The sequence below is a fragment of the Oncorhynchus clarkii genome, chromosome 25 (assembly GCF_045791955.1).
Source record: "Oncorhynchus clarkii lewisi isolate Uvic-CL-2024 chromosome 25, UVic_Ocla_1.0, whole genome shotgun sequence".
NCBI classification, from domain to species: Eukaryota; Metazoa; Chordata; class Actinopteri; order Salmoniformes; family Salmonidae; genus Oncorhynchus; species Oncorhynchus clarkii.
In genome coordinates this window covers 14008695-14031674 of record NC_092171.1, presented here as the reverse complement: position 1 = coordinate 14031674, position 22980 = coordinate 14008695, and the positions used below count along the sequence as shown (strand labels likewise).

Below are 22980 nucleotides of genomic sequence, written 5' to 3'. Positions count from 1 at the left end.
AGTGGATGAATTCCCCTTTACAATCTTAAGTGCTTCCAATTCATCACAGATCCCAGATACACTAGTGTAATTAACTGACTAATGTGCACAAAAAGGACCAAAGTCCATGTTCTGCTCTTACTCTTACCATGACAGTGGGTTTTGGTCTTGATGAACGACCGTCCCCTTTTCACCGCTGCTTTGGTCTTCTCCAGGCCGTCTTTGGTCCCATCTCTCGCTGCCTTCACCAGCTTTTGCATCTTCAGGTACATCAACAACAGTAAATAGCCCACCATCACAGTCAACATGATACTGAAGCTTTAAGGGAGGAGCAGAGTTAGGAGAAAAAGGGAAGATGGCAGATCATGTAAATACAGGAACAAGACAGCAACTGTGACAGCAGCTGAACTGAGTCAATCTGAACTAAAGGATTCTCACAAATGCTTAAGGGCATGAAGAGACAAGTACTTAACTCTAAATAAGGAATGTGAGTAGGTTAGAGGCACTTTGATTAGCTAGGGTAGGGTCAAAGAAGATCTACCTAGACTGTTACTGTCTGCTGAAAAATATACATTTGGAGTAGAACCCTTGTCTAGCGGAGGGCAGGGTGACGACACACACCGACCAGTACGATGGCATTTACCTTCTGCTAGTGTTTCTGTTTAATCTGCTGCAGCTCTACTGTTCCCACTGTATTTGCCATAAGATCTTTCATATTTTTCTCATAGTGTTCTTTCAAGCGTGTCAGATCTTGAGAAAGCTAAACGAAAGCAGAGCCATTTGAAGCGTTACCAGACCGTTCCTTTGAAGGTGCTCAGCCAGAGAAGATCATGCCCTCACGCCAACCCGCCCACTCTCACCTCAGCTAAGGCCTCGCCTCCTTACTCCTATTTCGTCTACCACCCCGGATACTCATCTTAACAGGGCCTATTTCTCCTAAAGAAGCCAAGCAGTCAGTTTGTGCAGCCAGCTGAGTAATAACCGTGGGATTTCCCTGGCAAGACCTCTGGGCTGAAAAAACAAGCGGGCCATTCACTTCAAACCAAATACACAAATGAACAGTATATTATCAGGAACATAGTAATAACATGTGCAGCCAGAAGGCAAGAATAAGCCTACGGTGTATTTACATTAGCTCAAGTAGTAATCATTTGAAATATGCTTGAAATCTCCCGTTTAACTGGATATGATCTTTTAGATATTCATTGTGTCCCACTGATTCTACTTCCTTGTCTGTTCAAGATCCCGATGTAAAACTTCCCTTTCTTTAGCTTCTCTCTTTCTGTGGTGTCCATCTGCACCTGCTACATCTCCTGGTGAATGAAGATAATACACAGAACCTTCCTGTTCTCGCTCAATCTTCTACTCCCTATAGAATACAGTATATTCCCCCTCCTGTCCTCAATTTCTTGTACCCAAATCCCAATTCTTCTCACCCCCTCTCCACCCTTCTCCCTCCACAGAAGGACAGGTCTGTAGACAGCGGGAGGGTAAGGTGCTTAGTTTACATACATGGGTGGTCTTCTTCTGCGGTGTCTTCCCTCTCATGAAGGCATCAGGCAGGCCGTTCTCCCCCTGGCCCTCCCCGTCACTCTGCTCGTCGTAGCTCTCAAACTCGCTGGAGCTCCAACCGTTGTCTAGGGAGCTGCCACAGCCCTCCTCCCCAAACTCCACATCGTCATAGATCATCTCATCTGGCTCTGGGGGGGGGGGACAGCAAAGGGTTAAAACCAAGGGGAACAGCATAAAAATCTGGGTGAAATATATTAAAACTGCAATGTTACACTGTGTTCATGTACAGTAAGTTAGCATGATCATAATCAGCTCAAAACTCCTTGGCATAAATAAGACATTCTATATGGCAGTTCTAGGGCATCAACTGAACATAATCAAACTGTGTCAGGCTAGGGGCACATGACATTAATCTGATGAATAATTCCAGCACATTAGGTTTTAGAAATGCAGAAGAGTTTCGACTATGCACAAGTACTCAGACACTGTGGCAAATGGGCAATGACAGTACAATGAAAGAAGGATAAAAGGAGCAATGCTGCACTAACCTGTAGTTGAATCAGAGTTCTCTCTGGGCACGTCATCATAAATTACTTCATCTGGATCTAAATGACAAAGCAACCATGTTCGAACGAATTAAAGGTCTCAACGTGCAACAAACCTTCCCACAACGGACAAAATACAGTTTCAGGGAACTGAGGAGAGGCAAGACCACACAAAGGGCCCGGTTCCTCAAAAGGAGCTAGAGGAAGGAAGGAAGGGTCTGGTGTTTCATTTGAGAGAAAAAAGAAGAAAAAAAAAAAAGACAGAAACCTGAAATCTGCATAATCATGCATTGTGCATGGGACTTGGTGGTGGACTGAAAACCTTAATGCCTGTCCTGTGGTGTTCTAAGCAGGCCAAAAAGTATGCATCATTGTTACCACAATTCTGTAGTAAATACTAGGTAAACACAAACAGGACAGAAAATGTCAGGAAAATACATTTCTCACTGGTAGCTAAATGAGAAGAGAACGAGTACTTACTTTCCATCCAGGCTGTGTTTGCAGGGTCCGACACCCATTTGGACAAAGCATCCTCCTCCCTGATGGCAGGATACTCTTCACTAAAGACACTTGAATGAAAAGAGAAATAATAACCACCTGCTATTCCAATGCAAATAACCAAGATGCCACATAATCACAAATTCTGGAAGATCAACTAGATGACATAAAGCAGATTAGTGAAGAAAGAGCCTGACAGGAGAGTCACTCACCTGTCTACAGAAGTGTTGCATGTCGCCACCACAGTAACTGAAGGGAGAGAGCGAGAGAAACAGTAATTAACGTGGACTTCTCCTTCAATAAATAAAAACATGACCTAAAATGTGCAGTTTGCAATAAACCTTATGTACCACCAAGGGGCAGCCATCACTGAAACTAAACTTGCATTAAAGAGCTATAAAGATACTTCAGAATGCATTGCTCATTCTAAAAACTGCAATGATGAATTGCTATATTATATTAACGATAGGCCTACGTTTCAGAATATTTCCTACAGAACAACCTTACAGTATATTGGAACAATCAATCAATATATTGGCATTTTAACTCCAGAATATACCCTTTAAAATACTTTCACAAAACACTCCAAATGTCTTAGCATTTTTCACAGGAGTGACTCTGTGATATGTTGGCTAGCTTAAATTACACTGCAATTTTCCCCCAGACTGGCCAAGCCACGAATTTGAAAAGTTCTACAGTAACATTGAAAGAAAACAGGAAAATCCTCAACGCCAACACAGAATTTAGTGGGCGGCTAAATTTAGCCCCCACTTCCTTGTGGCAAGGCTTTAGGAAAAAAGGAATGCGACAGAGAAAGCAGAGGAAAAATGAGTTGGGAGTACAGAGCATGCAGGTGCCATAGACTCATCTCAAAGTCAGTAGGGGAGAGGACGGGGGAATTCCATCATAGGAAAAGGAAGTCAAAGTTTCAACAGTCATGCCCACCACATTATTCAGTGCTCGGTTCATTGTAGAAACAATCTATAAAATACATTACACCATGCTATTCTGAAGTTCGCGACATGAATGCAGGACAGAGCAGAAAGAATAGAAGAGGAACGTCTGTTCAAATCCTTCTACAGGTTTCCACTCTGGGTGGGTTCTTCCTTTACCGTCCTCGTCCAGAGAGAAGTGTCGGATGATGATGGGCGTGGTGTAGGCTGGCGTGATAAGGGGCACGCCAGAGGGGGTGGCGTATCCACAGGGCACAGGCACAGAGTAACCCGGGGGGACACAGGGGGGGCTGGTGGGTGAAACATCCTGTCCATCCCCCTCCTCTCCTCCCACCCTCTCAACCGGTGAGGAAGGGGCAAGCCCATGCTGCTGCTCCAGCTGCTGTAGTTGGACAGGGGTGATGTCAATCACAGAGTAGGGGTTGACTTTCTTCTGGGAGGTGGTCCTAGGGTTGGCTGGGGGAGGGTCATCGCTGGACACTTCCTTATCTAAAATGGAAATGTAATACAGTCTGTTAGCCCCAAATGAGCCCCCATCAATACAACACAGCTACAGTTGCTGGATGCTCTGAATGTGCTGGAACTAGTTTGGTACTGGATTACTTTGCAGCTCCGAAATACTTTAAGGTAGTGCCATAACATTTCATAAGAGCAATTTGGTTAAGTGAATAAGATCATTGGAGAACACTGAAGAAGAATACTGACTGTGGTTACCAGCAAATTTTCTTAATACTCCAATCTGCTTGGTTCAGACAGAGACAGCTGTGTGTTTACGGTCCAACAGCAGAGAGAGAGAGGCCTCGTCTCAGGCCCTGGAGTCAGAAGAGATAAATCACCCTCTAGAACACACTACAGGTAGTCTAGCAGTTAAGAGTGTTGGGTCAGTAACCAAGAGGTTACTGGTTTGAATCCCCGAGCCGGCAAGGTGGCGAAATCTGCTGTTCTGCCCTTGAGCAAGGTTGTTAACCCCCAACAACTGCTCCCTGGGTGCCGATGTTGATTAAGGCAGCCCCCCCCCACGCCTCTCTGATTCAGAGGGGTTGACTTAAATGCAGAAGACACATTTCAGTTGAATGTATTTAGTTGTGCAACTGACTAGGTTTCCCCCTTTTGATTCCAGGTGTAACCCAATATCCAGGTGTAACCCTATTGGGTTACACCTGTAGAACTTTTCCCCCAGAAGCTTCTACCTGGAACCCAAACGGATTGACCAAATCGGAACAGTCGAATAACCTTTTTGGAACCCCTTTTTCCTAAGAGTGTACAGATAGATATGCTGAAGGGCAAACACTACTGAACAGCCAATGGAGAGGGGCCTGGACTATCAATTGGACTGGGTTGTAAGTGTCAGAGGGGGAGAGACATAGAACGTATGCTATGACTGCTAGAGAGGCAAGAGCATGGAATGTACGTGTTAGCAAGAGGATGAGCAAGAGAGCAGTGGTATCCTGCTAGTGTCAAACTGTGTGTGGGTCCTTTGTAACTCAGTTGGTAGAGAGAGCATGGCGCTTGTAACGCCAGCGTAGTGGGTTCGATTCCCGGGACCACCCATACGTAAAACTTAATCCGCGCATGACTGTAAGTCGCTTTAGATAAAGAGTCTTCTAAATGGAATATATTATTTTTAATGAATTCCAGGAGTCCCCCTGCAGCCAGCGATTCCAGGGGTCAGCAGAGAGATGGGCGGTGCTATCGTCTATCCCTGCCGGACATGGAGCATGTGCCAGAATGAGGTTATATAACATGTGGAGGCAATAGTCACAACATGCGCTGATGGATTGCATGACACCCTCTACTGTACAGCACCCACTGAGTGTGGAGCTATGATATGCTTTTGGAGGTACATTATTTGTGTATATTTGGTCTACGGCGAGACAAAAGAGAGCCCATCTTCAGAGCTCCAGGTGCTAAAGAGGAACACTGAACGGTTGTTTCCACTAACCAACAGAGTCTGTTCCTACAGGAGAGGAGTCCTCTGAAGGTGGAGGAGGGGGTAGGTCACTGTCTGTGTCAGCTGGGACTGGGACTGGTGAAGCCTTTTCCCCTTCTGCTGCAGCCACAACTGCTGAGTCTGTTGTGGCCATGGTAGCTGGAACTGGAAGTGATGCGGCAACTGTAGCAGTAGTTGGGTCCACAGTCGCTGTCGCTGCTGGGAGGTCTGGGTTTGAGGGCTGCCCCTCTAGGTGGTGTTCGGGGTCTGCTCCTTCTGGCTCTGGGTGGGGGGCCACACCATTGGCCTGGGCACCGTAGTCAGGGGCCAGAGGGGCGGGGGGCAGCCGGTCTGCCTCAGGGACCTCATCCCCACTGTCATCAAATTCAAACTGCTCCCCCTCTTCTTCATCCGCATAGGGCACATCGTCCACCAACACTAAGAGAGGAGAGGGGGAGAGAGTCAGATCAACACAGCTAACGTATACAGTGCCTTCAGAAAGTATTGATACCCCTGGACTTTCCACATTTTGTTGTGTTACAAAGTGGGACTAAAATGGTTTTAAAAAATTAACAATCCACATAAAATACTCTGTACTATTAATACAAAATTAAAACAGTAATATAATCTTGATTAGATAAATTTAACCCCTTGAGTCAATACGTTAGAATCACCTTCAGCAGCGATTACAGCTGTGAGTCTTTCTGTGTAAGTCTAAGATTGAGCAACATTTACCCATTTATTTGTTTAAATTCACGCTCTGTCAAATTGGCTGTTGATCATTGCTAGACAACCATTTTCCAGGCATTGCATAGTTTTGATTTAAATCTGCTTGAAAATCTAACTCACCCAGAGCATTCACTGTCTTATTGGTAAGCAACTCCTGTATAGATTTAGCCTTGTGTTTTATGTTATTGTCCTGGTGAAAGGTGAATTAAAATCTCTGTGTCTGTCTGGTAGAAAGCAGACAACCAGGTTTTCCGAGGATTTTGCCTGTGTTTGGTTCCATTCCGTTTCTTTTGTATCCTGAAAAACTCTCCAGTCCGATTACAAGCATACCCAAAACATGATGCAGCCACCACTTCGCTTGAAAATATGGAGAGTTGTACTCAGTAATGTGTTGTATTGAATTTACCCCAAACATAACACTTTGTATTCAGGACAAAACATGTTTTGCAGTATTACTTTAGCACCTTGTTGAAAACAGAATGAATGTTTTGGAATTATTTTCATTCTGTCAATTAGGTTAGTATTGTGGAGTAACTACAATGTTGACACATTCTCAGTTTTCTACTATCACAGCTATTCAAATCTAACTGTTTTAAAGTCACCATTGTCCTCAAGGTGAAATCCCTGAGAGGTGTCCTTCCTCTCCGGCAACTGAGTTAGGAAGGATGCCTGTATCTTTGTAGTGACTAGGTGTATTGACACCATCCAAACTGTAATTAATAACTTCACCATGCTCAAAGGATGATTCAATGTCGGCTTGTTTTATTTTCTACCAATAGATGCGGTTCTTTGCCACGCATTGGAAAACCTCACTGGTCTTTGGGGTTGAATCTGTGTTTGAAATGCACTTCTCGACTGAGGGACCTTAAAGATAAGTGTGTGTGTGGGGGGTACAGAGATGAGGTAGTCATTCAAAAATCATGGTAAAATGATTATTTCACACAGGGTGATTATTATGGTGACCTGTTAAGCACATTTTTGCTCCTGGACTTGTTAAGGCTTGCCATTAAAGAGGGGTTTAGTGCTTAATTAAAGATGAAAATCTAAAATGTCTTCAGTCATTCATTTGAAAGCATTTTGAAAATTTCAGGCTGTAACAACAAAATGTGGAAAAAGAGTAAGAACATGAGACACATGGAAGTAGAACAATTTAAGTTGAATAATTACACTCAAAGAGCATCACAAGATCAAAACATAGTACCAAGTTAAATATAAATCACTCCACCAAATGCAGGTTTGTAATTAGCAAAAGGGTGGGTCTATGTTTTCAATATAACTCTAGCTAAATGATATACTAAAATCAAATCAAACTCATTCAATAAAATAAAATAAAAAAGGAAGTTTAATATAATTGCTCCAATTCAATCCAAACATAATGTAAGACAACTACTAATACATGCATTACAATGTTGCCAATTTATTTAATGAACTAACGTGTGGGTATTGATCCAAGAGAACATCAGATATCAGCCTAAAACAAGCCCTGCAAGTTCAAGTTGAACATGGAACATTATGGGAACGTTATGGGGATGTTATGGGAACATTAGAGGTTGTGCACAATAGTTAAAAAGGTTTTGCAAAAAAAATAATGACAGAGTAAAAAAATTTACCTGCTACTTTCTGTTCAAAGAAACCAATGACTAACTGACACACAGGAGGCAAATAACAAATTCTCTTCCCACAATGAAATTAGGCGAACAGGAAACAGAGTTGTCACACCCCCAGTGACCAGGAAAACCACCATCTTTCCCATTCTTGCTAGGCTGTATCTCAACAGTCCAAAATGGCTTCCTCTCCTTTCAGATCGGTGTGGATGAAGAAATGGAAATGAGGAACGGAAGTCACTTTATACTATTGAGATGTAGCACTTGTGTTCCAGAACAGGCCTAGGCATCCCTGTATGAATAGGGCCCGACTCAGCTACAATAGTATGAGGGTGAACAGTAGGCCGTCATTGTAAATAAAAATGTGTTCGTAATCGACTTGCCTAGTTAAATAAAACTGAAGGAATGCCGTCTATAAAACACTATGGAGAGGTGGCTTTCCCTCTCTGACCTAAACTGCTGAGGGTGTATATGGAATGTTGATGTCATTGTAGACCTCATTCAGAGGAGTACTCTTAAAGTGACATGGTGTTTTGGGTTGGGGGCAACCTGCTCTCTCTATACAGTTTATTGTTCTTTTCACTGCTAAGGTAGAGGAGGTTCCATTGAGAGGGTTGTGTGTTGGGTTAGTCACAGTAGGTTTGTTCAACTGAACATGTGACAGATTGAGGACAGACTGACTGACACCATTGTAAGGTGTAGAAGAACCAAAAAAAAATCGCAAATTAAATCGACAGGCATTGTGAGAGCACATCTCTGGTACTTTCTGACAGCGGACGGGTGAGGACCTGCCATACTGAACAAAGGAGGTGAAGTAGGACAGATAAAGAGGAAGGGGTGTAAAGGGTTGATGAAAAGGCGGTAAGGTGTGAAAAGAAAAAGACATAACATCAAAATGCCTGCCGGAATGCTGGTCATAATAATTCACAGACGGTGACATAATGTATCTGGTGGAATAGATGAAAGGAATGCTCTGTATTCAGCCCATTCAAACTTCCCTTTCTCTCAACAAGAGTCTAAGTCCTTGGGCTTCCTATTGGATCCAGAGTCCTATACCACAGTTCCCCTATGGGAGGCAGTAGCTCCAGTTTAGGGAGGTCACAACCCCATCTGAAACTGCTACTTTACCTCCCTGGTCCGAGCTGAGTTTCTAACAGAAACTGGCATGCCTCTGCTCTTAAACATACCACAGATTCCTCATGTGACTAAGTCCCAGTACAAACACTGTCCTATCCAGATTCAGGCTTCCCCATGACTAGGTTAACCTACAAAGTGAACTCTCATATCCTGTTCCTACTAAGAAAGTGTGAAAAATGTCTGGCCCAATTTCCTGAATGACCAAATCAGAGGTTACAACTCTTAATTTCCCACTTTGCATTTTTTAAATTAGAAGATTTTCTACTCAGCTTTCTCAGTATAGGCCTATACCTTTTCTTCTTGACCCTCATTTATATCAGTTATGTTTCCTGTCCTGGCTAAGTACTTCCTGTCTGACTCTGAGCTAACGTTTATACAGCCGTTACAACAAACACTGGTTAATAGCAACTTAGCCTTACTTACTCAAGCTAGAGGTTAGGCCCACTAACCATCAACCGCATCACTTACACAACTCGTTAGCTTCTTTGGGCTTGGGGGCAGTATTTTGACATCTGGATGACAAGCGTGCCCAAAGTAAATTGCCTGTTACTCAGGCCCAGAAGCTAGGATATGCATATAAATTGGTATATTTGGATAGAAAACTCTAAAGTTTCCAAAACTGTTAAAATAATGTCTGTGTATAACAGAACTGATATGGCAGGCGAAAAACTGAGAAAAATCCATCCAGGAAGTGGGATTTTTTTGATGTGGGTGGTTTTCAATTGAATGCCTATTGAGTATCTAATGGGTCTGGACCCAGATTGCAGTTCCTATGGCTTCCACTAGATGTCAGTCTTTAGACATTGTTTCAGGCTTGTTTTCTGAAAAATGAAGGCGACCTTTCTGTCAGTGGACTGAGGAAGCATGCAGTACTGGTTTGCGCGCTTGACCGTGTGCGCGCCCTTCATTGTTTTTCCTTTCTATTGAATACGCTATTGTCTGGTTTAAATATTGATTATTTAGACAATTGACGACATGAGGATTAATTATAAACATCGTTTGACATGTTTCAACGAACTTCACCATTACTATTAGGATGTATTCGTCTGCATGTTTTGACCGCCTTTGAGCCAGTGGATTACTGAACAAAACGCGCCAACAAAACGGAGATCTCGGGATATAGACGGACTTTATCGAACAAAACAAACATTTATTGTGTAGCTGGGACTCTTGTGACTGCAACCAGATGAAGATCTTCAAAGGTAAGTAAGTAATTTTATCGCCATTTCTGACTTTGTGACTCCTCCACTTGGTTGGAAAATGTTTGTATGCTTTTGTCAGCGGTGCGCTGTCCTAAGATAATTGCACGGTATGTTTTTGCTGTAAAGCCTTTTTGAAATCTGACAAAGCGGCTGGATTAACAAGAAGTTAATCATAATAAACAATCATAAAAATACAAGTGTTATACATCGGCTTAAAGATTATTTCTGTATTTTGAATTTGGCGCTCTGCAATTTCACCGGATGTTCTTGAGGTGGGTCGCTAGCGGCACGCTTGCGCCAAAGAGGTTAGTTACTAACCCCGCAGGACTAAACTACCTGTTAAATAAATCCTTCCCCTAAGTGGCGCTGATACATAGTACACAGACCAATGTCTCAGGGACCCAAAAGCTTTGATGTTCCACAGCACGATGACCACTCTAGTCTAAATCACCATTATGATTGACAGGTAGTGTCAAATACCTCAGTTTGGTGTTATGACAATGGCCCATGACTAACACTATGGCCTCTGTGACCCCTGACCTTTATGCAAACTACAAAACTAAACGTCAGTGAAAGCGCTAGAGCAGAACATTAGGAGAGAAAAGCTGGAAAGAGATTTAATCAGCCGTTTCCAGCCGTGGTAATGAACAGCTGTGTTGGACCAGTTAGACAGATAGGGAAAAGCTAGCCGCTGCTGAAGAGGTCTGTATCACTGCTGAGCCATGGGATGAATATTCATTCTAACATTCTTCATGTCTACTCTCTGAAGCACAGGCAGGGCCAAGTAAAGCAGAGCTGGATGTGATGTAAGAGGGATTGCATTAAAAGTTGAACAGATGATTCACATCAATTGCCCATTCAATAATTTGGTCACAATCGAGTGTGGATGATGAAGCTATAGACAGTTGGCTCTGTGAGAATGTGCGTGCTTGCAGTCTTCTCAATGGTCTCTAGTCAGCACACACACTAGGCCTGTCCCCAGCACCCATTGTTAATTCATAACCACAATATGGATTCTGTTCCTGTGCCTCCCCTCCTCTCCTCTCCTGTCTGCCACACTGCTCTGCTCAATGAGTCATTGGCTTACGATGTGCTCCAGCATCGCCACGGCAACAAGGCAACTGAGGGATTTATATTTGCCTGTTCCCTTCCGAGGGATGTGTGTGTGTGTGTGTGTGTGTGTGAGATGCTGCAGTATTCAGCCCGGGCTTGGATACTGACGCACATTGTCTGCTCTTCGCAGTCGTGGCACATTTCTCCTCCTCCTCACTCCTTCGTTCCGTGGCCCACAAGATCCAGAGCAGCGGAGGAGGAGAGGAATGTGTTGTTTGCACACTCTGCTATGTCCATCTTGAAAGGCACTCTGGGAGCTGAGCTGACCATCAGTGTGTCCACCAAAACAGACGTTTCAAACCTATTACTTCATCAACACGACCAGAATAAATCCATAGAATACCTAGATGGCCATCACCATGAGCTGAAACACCCTTTGGAGACCTGTTAGTTAATGTTGCTAAAACATTACAAGACTGCACTTGCTGTTACAAAAACAAAAAAAACAACAAAAAAAAGATACCATGTCAGGACAATGAGCTACATCCACCACTACGTGATCTAAAGTATGTGGACACCCGCTCGTCGAACATCTCATCCCAAAATTAATATGGAGTTGGTCCCCTTTGCGGCTATAGGCTTTCCACTAGATTTTGGGACAATGCTGCGGGGACTTGCTTCCATACAGCCACAAGAGCATTAGTGAGGTGTTGGGCACTTATGTTGGGTGATTAGGCCTGGCTCGCAGTCGGCGTTCAATATTCATTGGAAAGTGTTCGATGTGGTTGAGGTCAGGTCTGTGCAGGCCAAGTCAAGTTTTTCCATACCAATCTCGACAAACCATTTCTGTAAGAATCTCGCTTTGTGCAAGGGGGCATTGTCATGCTGAAACAGGAAAGGGCCTTCCCTAAACTGTTGCCACAAAGTTGGATGTACAGAATCATTTAGAATGTCATTGTCTGCAGTAGTGTTAAGATTTCCCTTCACTGGAACTCAGGGGCCCAGGCCGAACGTGAAAAACAGCTCAAGACCATTATTCTTCCTCCACCAAGCTTTACAGTTGGCACCACGCATTGGGGCATCCTGCCAAACATCTGCCAAACCCAGAGTCGTCTGTTGGACGGCCAGATGGTGGATGATGGTGAAGTGTGATTCATCACTCCAGAGAACACGTTTCCACTGCTCCAGAGTCCAATGGCGGCAAGCTTTACACCACTCCTTCCTGCGCTTGGCATTGCGCATGGTAATCTTAGACTAGTGTGCGGCTGCTCGGCCATGGAAACCCATTTTCTGAAGTTCCCAACGAACAGTTATTGTGCTGAAGTTGCTTCCAGGGGCAGTGAGTGTTGCAACCGAGGACAGACGATTTTTCGGCAATCGGCGGTCCCATTCTGTGAGCTTGTGTGACCTACCACTTCACGGCTGAGCCTTGTTGCTCCTAGGGGTTTCCACTTCACAATAACAGCACTTACAGTTGATCGGGGCAGCTGTAGCAGGGACGAAATTTGACGAACTGACTATTTGGAAAGGTGGCATCCCATGAAGTTAGAGCTCATCAGTAAGGCCATTCTACTGCAAATGTTTGTCTATGGAGATTGCATGGCTGTGTGCGAGATTTTATACACCTGTCAGCAATGGGTGTTGCTGAAATAGCCAAATCCACTAATTTGAAGGAGTGTCCACACACAAAAGTGTGTGTGTGTGTGTGTGTGTGTGTGTGTGTATATATATATATATACACACACACACACACACACACTGCCTTGCGAAAGTATTCGGCCCCCTTGAACTTTGCGACCTTTTGCCACATTTCAGGCTTCAAACATAAAGATATAAAACTGTATTTTTTTGTGAAGAATCAACAACAAGTGGGACACAATCATGAAGTGGAATGACATTTATTGGATGTTTCAAACTTTTTTAACAAATCAAAAACTGAAAAATTGGGCGTGCAAAATTATTCAGCCCCTTTACTTTCAGTGCAGCAAACTCTCTCCAGAAGTTCAGTGAGGATCTCTGAATGATCCAATGTTGACCTAAATGACTAATGATGATAAATACAATCCACCTGTGTGTAATCAAGTCTCCGTATAAATGCACCTGCACTGTGATAGTCTCAGAGGTCTGTTAAAAGCGCAGAGAGCATCATGAAGAACAAGGAACACACCAGGCAGGTCCGAGATACTGTTGTGAAGAAATTTAAAGCCGGATTTGGATACAAAAATATTTCCCAAGCTTTAAACATCCCAAAGAGCACTGTGCAAGCGATAATATTGAAATGGAAGTGCAAGCGATAATATTGAAATGGAAGGAGTATCAGACCACTGCAAATCTACCAAGACCTGGCCGTCCCTCTAAACTTTCAGCTCATACAAGGAGAAGACTGATCAGAGATGCAGCCAAGAGACCCATGATCACTCTGGATGAACTGCAGAGATCTACAGCTGAGGTGGGAGACTCTGTCCATAGGACAACAATCAGTCGTATATTGCACAAATCTGGCCTTTATGGAAGAGTGGCAAGAAGAAAGCCATTTCTTAAAGATATCCATAAAAAGTGTTGTTTAAAGTTTGCCACAAGCCACCTGGGAGACACACCAAACATGTGGAAGAAGGTGCTCTGGTCAGATGAAACCAAAATTGAACTCTTTGGCAACAAAGCAAAACGTTATGTTTGGCGTAAAAGCAACACAGCTGAACACACCATCCCCACTGTCAAACATGGTGGTGGCAGCATCATGGTTTGGGCCTGCTTTTCTTCAGCAGGGACAGGGAAGATGGTTCAAATTGATGGGAAGATGGATGGAGCCAAATACAGGACCATTCTGGAGGAAAACCTGATGGAGTCTGCAAAAGACCTGAGACTGGGATGGAGATTTGTCTTCCAACAAGACAATGATCCAAAACAAAGCAAAATCTACAATGGAATGGTTCAAAAATAAACATATCCAGGTGTTAGAATGGCCAAGTCAAAGTCCAGACCTGAATCCAATCGAGAATCTGTGGAAAGAACTGAAAACTGCTGTTCACAAATGCTCTCCATCCAACCTCACTGAGCTCGAGCTGTTTTGCAAGGAGGAATGGGAAAAAATTTCAGTCTCTTGATGTGCAAAACTGATAGAGACATACCCCAAGCGACTTACAGCTGTAATCGCAGCAAAAGGTGGCGCTACAAAGTATTAACTTAAGGGTGCTGAATAATTTTGCACGCCCAATTTTTCAGTTTTTGATTTGTTAAAAAAGTTTGAAACATCCAATAAATGTCATTCCACTTCATGATTGTGTCCCACTTGTTGTTGATTCTTCACAAAAAAATACAGTTTTATATCTTTATGTTTGAAGCCTGAAATGTGGCAAAAGGTCGCAAAGTTCAAGGGGGCCGAATACTTTCACAAGGCACTGTATATATGCTGGGAGAGATTGAGTCAGAGAGAGGGGAAGAGAGGAGGAGGATGTTGGCATTACTTACTTTCAGGAGGTGGGAGAGGGAAGTCTTCCATGATGTCCATACTGGGTGTGTTTTCTGGGCATAAAGGTTCACTCAGCAGCCTGGTGGTAGTCCTCTACACCCACACATTTCCCTGGAGGAAACAGACATATGGAATGTTAAGATAGCGTGCTATGATACTGTCCACTTATTCAATTAGCTAAGCATAGACGAATGTTCAGATGCATCATCTGCAGCAGTTTTTACAGAGTTGGCCAAGTTATAGTCTAACTAGACTTTTGCCTGGTAAGGTCACATGGTATACATGAACATGAGTATTAATACATGGAAAAATGTAATATGATATACACTTATGAAAGTAGCTTAGCACTGATACATCATTACTGTGGCATTTGGCACTGCATTACCCACAGCCGATGGTAAACCAACAACACTCTGTTAATTCCATGTTAGTCACACCAGAAGGGTAGAGGAGCATTGTGGCTCTTTTGTCTGAGCATCTAATGCAGACAAAATTAAAAACATCAAGATACAAACAGTTAATATGATGTGCGTGTGTGTGTGTGTCAGAGCAGGGTTATTGTATCCACTGACACCATTACGGTCAGTGATTTTGTGTAAGTAAACATGGTGGAGCTGGAAGCTTCACACCATGGGAATGGAGAAGGAAAACCCTGGTAGTTAATCATTACCAGTGTGTGTGTGTGTGTGTGTGTGTGTGTGTGTGTGTGTGTGTGTGTTCAATATCGCTTCAGTCAGGCGTCAATGCTGCTCAAGCACTTTGTAACCTGTTGATTGATTTAGAGTGAGTCAGTAATCTCCTACTGTAGCTTTAACTCCCTCTGATCACTCATGCATGTCCTTGTTTTCCAAATAACCAGGAAGAAGGGGTTAACAGCTACGAGGTTCAACTCTACTGAACATCTGATAACAGCTGTCCAAATTAGGATGTCTAAATTTAGCAGTTGTTTTCATTGTTTGAAAGCCAGATTTCACCAAGAAAAACTAGGCTAATTTAGCCTAAAAATAAGTTCATTTTTGTTGATGGGAGTAAAGCCGGAAATTATTTCTTGTGGACAGCTGTTATCAAATCAAGATGTTCAGTAGAATTTAATTCAATATAGTTCACAAATTCTAGCTCAAAATGATTTCCTAATAAACTTCTGCATGTACAGTACTGTAAGCCTATCACTTCTACACATTACAGCATTTCTGATCTCAATACCTTATAACCTGTAAAAGGTCCAACACGGAGGGACAGGGTAGTGACAGGTATGCAAGTCAGAGGTCAAGGTGAGGGTGGGGTTAACAGAGGGCTCACTTTTCACTGGGGGGGGGGGGGGGTGACAATGCATGCTAAAGCAGGAAACACAGCCCTGCACAGGCATGACACCAGAGAGAGAGAGAGCGCATTCTTCCACTGTCTAACATTTTGTTAAATAGATGATTGGACACATAGATGACGGCAACAAAATAAGCTTCAAGTTTAGGTTGGAAAGTAGGTCGTCTTTCTGTAATTGCCTACTTCCTTCAAAAGAGACTACAATTTCAAACTATCCTCAAGGGTGGATGATATAGCAATGATGTAATTCCATAGAATAAGAGGACCCTTGCAGAGTTCTAGTGTGTTCCATACTATTCAGAGATTCTGCTCTCCAATTAAACTCACACCATAAGACAATACAGAACAAGCATCTGTGAATAAGACAGGACCAGTATTGTATGTCTAACAGACAGTTAGGTTTAAAGTATTTTGTCTCCAGGACAAACATTTTCTAACGGCACAAAGTTAAAGCTAGACATGTGACTAACCGGACAGATTTAGGATAAAGGAGTCCTAAAAGGATGGGATACACCCTTAACATGACTGATAAAATGATTAATCATCACTATCCTCAGGACTACTGTATGAGTTGTGATTGTGATTCTTCTCATGGGCCGCCATGTCTTATATTTGATTAATGTGACATTTAAATGTAACCTATTGTCTCACTTTTACAGAAGACCTTAAAGTCAGGTTACTGTACACAACAGTCTTGAGTCCAGACAGCCTTTCCGGAGATTCCTCCATTTACCTCCTGTTGGCGCCTACATTTCCTAACCAGCTGTTTTACTTGCTCAGTGAGGAAACAAGACGCACCTTGGCTAAATGACATCCTACGTGGCCTGTGGGTGGCTCAAATATATTTTGATTTGTTTATTTTCTTTTTGATTATTACATATGTTATTACATAGTTGATGTCTTCACTATCATTCTACAATGTAGGGAAAAAAAGAAAAAAGTTATATATATAAAAATGTATAAAAAAAATAAAAAACTTGAATGAGTAGGTGTGCAAACTTTTGACTGGTACTGTACAAACTCACTGTTGGTCTGTCAGCATCCTATACTTACTACACCACGCCTATTGGAGGCTTCCAAACATTCCTTTAAAGTAGGTATAGGTGGCAGGCAGGGTGCAGGCAGGGGGGGGGATGACAGACTTGACCAAGCATATCATTACAGCAACACAAGTAAACCTCTGTGGTTGGCCATGCACAGACAGGAAAATAGTAATCTAGGGCCTGCTGTTAATGCTGCTGATTTGTTTCCAGTGTGTTCACAACAAACGTCACTAAAACGAGTCACAACTAGGGCTGTTGCGGCAGGGTAACCTAGTGGTTAGAGTGTTGGACTAGTAACCGGAAGGTTGCGAGTTCAAATCCCCGAGCTGACAAGGTACAAATGTGCCTGCCCCTGAACAGGCAGTTAACCCACTGTTCCTAGGCAGTCATTGAAAATAAGAATTTGTTCTTAACTGAACAAATACAACAACAACAACAATTATGCTAGTGGTTGTATTAATTTGGGATCCATCAAATCACACAACTGTCCCAGACTGTTAGGAATATTTATTTCTAACAGAATAGGTTGGCTTTTGTACTATGGGGGATAAAAGGCTAGTGCTTTTGTTGTTCGTTAGGCCTACTCATCTTGTTTGTAAACGTGGACAGTTCTTCCAAAATCTTTTATATGCACCTCGGCATTGATAAGGACGCACACAGTTGCATCCCCGATGTGTCTGTCTTAACTTGTAGCCTGTGAGAAAGACCAGATCACGTGACGGAGAGCCACGTGAGTGAGAGACGCTTCGGATTGCGCAGCAATACTGCACAACGCAGCAATACTGCACAACGCAGCAATACTGCACAACGCAGTACTCCGGGCCACAAAAGGCATGGATTTTTGTAGGGTGCATTACAGACACAAAGCAGATGCCGCTGTGAAATTCGAGCCATTATCAAGTGCTTGTCAAATTGTGAATGAGAGACTATTGAAGTGTGTACAGCCTGCGCAAAAAACAAAAACAAAGCAGAGCTCATGCCTTTCAAGTGACCTTTCAAAATCATTAGTTTCATCATGTATTAAAATGTATTGAAAATAAAAACCTATAGCTCAACGTTTTTAGAACTGAAATTACATGAATAACTCTAAATTAAGCATATAGGAGTACCAATTTCTTTGTTAACCGCTCAACACAGAATAGCCGCATGTGCGCTCTCCCTTCAATCGTTTGGAGAAAATATTTATATTTTATTCAGCTTTGTTCAATTGTATTCTTCATAATATAAAATAATGCAGTGGAATTATAAGCAAATCTCGTCTGCTATATAAAATAGTGTAGCCCACAGCCATTTGGCATAGCCACACCAGGACAACTCAGAGTACGCTATTCTTTTCTGAAATAGACTACATTTTCCTCATATCATGCTTCGTTAGATCTGTCTAAAATAAAATGATGGATTTATTGTGAAGGTGTAGGCTATATTACCTTACATGGACTTTTTAAAATGTCTTGTAGGCCATGTGTGGAAGCCAGAAGATGCTAAATGTGTTTATGTTAATTAACAGTCAATCACCGTGAGACCGACAGTTATTTGGTTGACAATCACCGGCTGACGAAACCGCCACAGCCCTAATCACAACAGTAATAATAAACATGTTCCCAAAGGGTGAGGAGTCATCACATATATTGACTGCTGCATAATGACAATCTACTCAGTAGATTACTTCAAACCAAGACTGCAGCCAGGCGACCAAATTGTTTGTGTGTCACTGACAGCGTCTTGTTGTTTGAAGAGTTTGACGCCTCTATGAAGCCAAAAAAACATCTCAAGCACTTTTAATGACAAGTGGCATTCCACAAATGGTTTGACAGAGTCACAAACAAAACCCAGAGCCAGCTATGGAACTCACAGCTGCACCAGTAGAGAGCAGAGAGAATCCTCTCTCTACATACATGCACACACACTCCTTCTCGGGCTGGAGCTGTGTCTCTCTGCATGGCTGTGTTATTGCCAGTGTGTCATTGTCTCCCATCACCAGCATTACTGTAATCAGTGGTCCATTATACACACACAAACAGGCCTCTCTGTGAATAGATAGACAGGGATGACAGATACTTGCACTGGGGAGGACAGTGTCCTGTAGCCTACTAAAATGGCCAGGCACTCTGTCCCTCTCCCCTCTCTGTATTTCAATTCGATTTCAATTGAAGGGGCTTTACTGGCATGGGAAACTTTGGCAATGTAAACCTAAGCAAGTGAAATAAATAACAATACAAAATGAAACAGTAAACATTACACTCACAAAAGATCCAAAAGAATAAAGACATTTCAAATGTCATATGGGTTGTAATGATGTTGAAATAGTTAAAAGTACAAAAGGAGAAAATAAATAAACATACATATGGGTTGTATTTGCAATGGTGTTTGTTCTTCACTGGTCGCCCTTTTCTTGTGGCAACAGGTCACATATCTTGCTGCTGTGATTGCTAACCCAATAGATGAGAGTTTATCAAAATTGGATTTGTTTTCAAATTCTTTGTGGGTCTGTGTAATCTAAGGGAAATGTGTGTCTCTATGGTGATAGATTTGGCAGGAGGTTAGGAAGTGCAGCTCAGTTTCCACCTCATTTTGTGGGCAGTGTGCACATAGCCGGTCTTCTCTTGAGAGCTAGGGTTGCCTACGGCGGCCTCTCTCAATAGCAAGGCTATGCTCACAGAGTCTGCACATAGTCAAAGCTTTCCTTAAGTTTGGGTCAGTACTCTCTGTTTAGGGCCAAATAGCATTCTAGTTTGCTCTGTTTTTTTTGTTAATTACTTGACACATTGGAAATAATTATTTTTGTTCGCTCTGTATTTGGTTGGGTATAATTGTGTTGCTGTCCTGGGGCTCTGTTTGTGAACAGCTTGCTTAGGGGACTCTTCTCCAGGTTCATCTCCTGTTGTTGATGGCTTTATTATGGAAGGTTTGGGAATTGCTTAATTTTAGGTGGTTGTAGAATTTAACAAATATTTTCTGGATTTGGATCATTAGCGTGTATCGTCCTAATTCTGCTCTGCATGCATGCATTATTTGGCGTTTTATCTTGTACACAGAGGATATGTTTGCATGCAGGTCGCAATTGTGTGTCGCATTTCGCAAATTCTTGGTTGGTGAGCAGACCCCAGGTCTCACAACCATGAAGGGCAATGGGTTCTATAACTGATTCAAGTATTTTTTGCCAGAGCTTAATTGGTATGTCAAATTTTATGTTCCTTCTGCCTTCTCAGATCGTTCACAGCTTTGTGGAAGTTACCTGTGGCGCTGATGTTTGGTCCAAGGTATGTATCATTTTTTGATTGTTCTAAGGCAATGGTGTCTAGATGGAATTATTTCTCTCTGTGTGTGTGTGTGTGTGTGTGTGTGTGTGTGTGTGTGTTGACAGGGGGCCAGGCAGAACCAGTTTTATGACATGTAGAGGAGGAACCCTGAACACCACAGTGAGAGCAGATGAGAGAGCAGCATGTAGTCAGTCAGCCTCCAAGGAGTGGAGCTTAAAGTATATTGGATATTTCTCTCATTAGAAATCTAACACCCTTTCGGAATGTTCATGTCAGCAATAACTAATGATATATCCTTGTGTATGCAAACTGCTCGGCTATAAGAGCCCATGAAGAGAAATGAAAACAGATCTACAGAGCGTGTTAGAATGCAGTAACTCAATGTATACCATTGCATAGCTGAGTATTATGTTCATAGCTGCTTTCTAAAGACTCCGACAGACCTGAAATGTTATCTGACCTAGACACAGGGATCAATATAGCCAGAGGAGCAGCATGGCATTTCACATCAGCAGCTGTAATTGCACAGGTGTCGGGTGTGGGAAACACACTTCAATAGCATATCCTAGGGTTAGGGTTAAAGCTGCACTGGCTTTATTAGGGTAGGTCACCCATACAGAAAAATTATAGATTGGAATATATTTCAATAAATTATATTGGGGGAAGTGTATTTATCAAATATGTTTAAAAACAAACACCTCACAACCTTCTCTACCCTGACGATAATGTTGATTCTAGATTGACTTCTGGGACCTTAGCATTAGGTTCCCAGAGTGACATTTTGCATGCAAAAGTTGGATCATTGAGTTGTAGTTGAAAACACATTCTGCACCTATTGAGGTACCACTAAGTATAAAACATTTCAAAATAAACAAAGATATCTGTAAATATATATTTCCTGAGCTGTCAATCACAGTTTGAAATGCGTGCCTCAAGCCCGGCTTCCAACTGACAATTACTCTTCAGAAGGAGAAGAGCACCACTAAAAAAGCTCTTGTGGATAATGGCATTTTATTTTACATTTAAAACATTTTTAACCTGGTGGGTGACAGAGGAAGAAGAACCTTGCTTACAGCTGAATACATTTTCATCGAGCTTGCTAACACAGCTAGCTACCTAGCTTGACACCAATATGCAGTGTGACTGACCAAGGTAAGAATTATTTTGAAAATTAAAGTTGAGTCTAGTAGAGTTAATGTCATGTATGTATTAGATATAACGTAATTACCAAAGCTATTGTTAAAATGTTCTTGGCTAGCCAACCAATGTGTTGCTTGCTAGCTAGCTACCTTAGCTAGACTTAGTGAGGGTTGGCTGTCTTTGATAGAACTGGCTAGCCCCTTATTTATTCTTGAGTGGAATTGTTTCACTGACTCTCCGTCACTGCATTATCCACAGGGTAACTGTCAACTTGTGAGTCTGCAATAGACACTGGAGGTGAAGGAATTTGCATTGTAAGTATCAATTTCAGGTTCAAAAATATTATTTAAAAAAATAGATGTTCTGCAACTAGAGGTAATTTGTACATTTTGTATTTCAGATGCTACCTTCTAGTAAGCATTTCACTCCTTAGTCTACACTGTTTACAAGCATGTGACAAACCATGCCACATTCAACATGTTTCAGATGTGACCAAGTGACTCCCATGCTACAATTCAACAAGTTATTTGAGAAAAAAAAAATATCTAAATATATTTTATTTGAGATTCTTCAAATAGCCACCCTTTTGGCATTCTCTCAACCAGCTTCATGAGGTAGTCACCTGGAATGCATTTCAATTAACAGTAGGGATGCACTATATAAAAATACAAATAAAATAAATAAATAAATAAATAAAAATAAAAAAAAATCGTCAAGCATATCGTAATCGGATGATATTACCTAAAAATGCCAATATTGGCCCAATGTCTAGTTTAACGCTGATGTGCATACCTATCTAACGTAATGATGCCACACAAAAATACAGCGCTACACAGAACAAAGCAGAAAAATACTAAGCTCACACTTCCAACAACTAAACAAGTTCAAGTCGAGCAGTCATTTGAAAGACTAAGAACATTTTAGCGAGACAAATTAAAGGCTAAATCCATTAATGCTAAGATAAGGGAAATTCATTCCTTTAACAATCAACCATTCTCTGTTGTGGATGATGTTGGCTTTCGCCGACACCTCGAGCCCCGGTAAACACACTACCAAGTAGGAGCTATTTTTCAGATGTTGCACTACCGGAGTTATACAGTAATGCTGAAACGCACATCTATGAGCTAATTGCGTTACTGCTATTAGCTTCACAACTGACATTTGGACCAGCGATGTCAGCCCCATGAGCATGCCGAGTCTGACAGCATAGTGGGTCGACAAGGATTTCGTACTGAGGAAAGCCATATTGCATGCTCAAGAATGTGCTGGTTCTCATACCGCTGCTGCCATTTCAATGGCATTTGAGAACATGTTTGAAACATGAACACACTCCTAGTGCCATTCGAACAACTGACTCGAGAAATAAGCTCATCAACTGCGTTTGCAGCAGACGTGATACCCTCAGTCATGGCATTGAAACGCCTGCTCAACAAAACTGCCGACACAGACCATGGGGTTAAAACTGGCAAAAGTACTCAAGGCTGTGAACAAGCGAGTCGGTGGCATTCTTGCTAGGTACAAGGCCCGCTACTTCGATGCAGACAAGAAACAGGGTTTACGTGAAATGATAGACACAGCCGGACAAGATGGAAACAGACACAGTGAC

The 22980-nt window shown here is 42.3% G+C and overlaps 1 protein-coding gene across 2 annotated transcripts in view; it reads right to left on the bottom strand.

The window, feature by feature from the left end:
• The window catches only part of LOC139383419 (rho guanine nucleotide exchange factor 10-like), a 93685-nt gene that overhangs the window by 63632 nt on the left and 7073 nt on the right, over positions 1-22980 (bottom strand). For both annotated transcript variants that reach the window (XM_071127960.1, XM_071127958.1), the window contains exons 2-9: positions 14611-14722; positions 5430-5855; positions 3647-3976; positions 2747-2783; positions 2517-2605; positions 2040-2096; positions 1492-1679; positions 128-239 (exon numbers count right to left, since the gene is read on the bottom strand). In XM_071127960.1, the coding sequence (XP_070984061.1) occupies positions 128-239; positions 1492-1679; positions 2040-2096; positions 2517-2605; positions 2747-2783; positions 3647-3976; positions 5430-5855; positions 14611-14650 (1279 nt within the window). In that variant the 5' untranslated portion in view covers positions 14651-14722. The remainder of the gene's footprint in view (positions 1-127; positions 240-1491; positions 1680-2039; positions 2097-2516; positions 2606-2746; positions 2784-3646; positions 3977-5429; positions 5856-14610; positions 14723-22980) is intronic.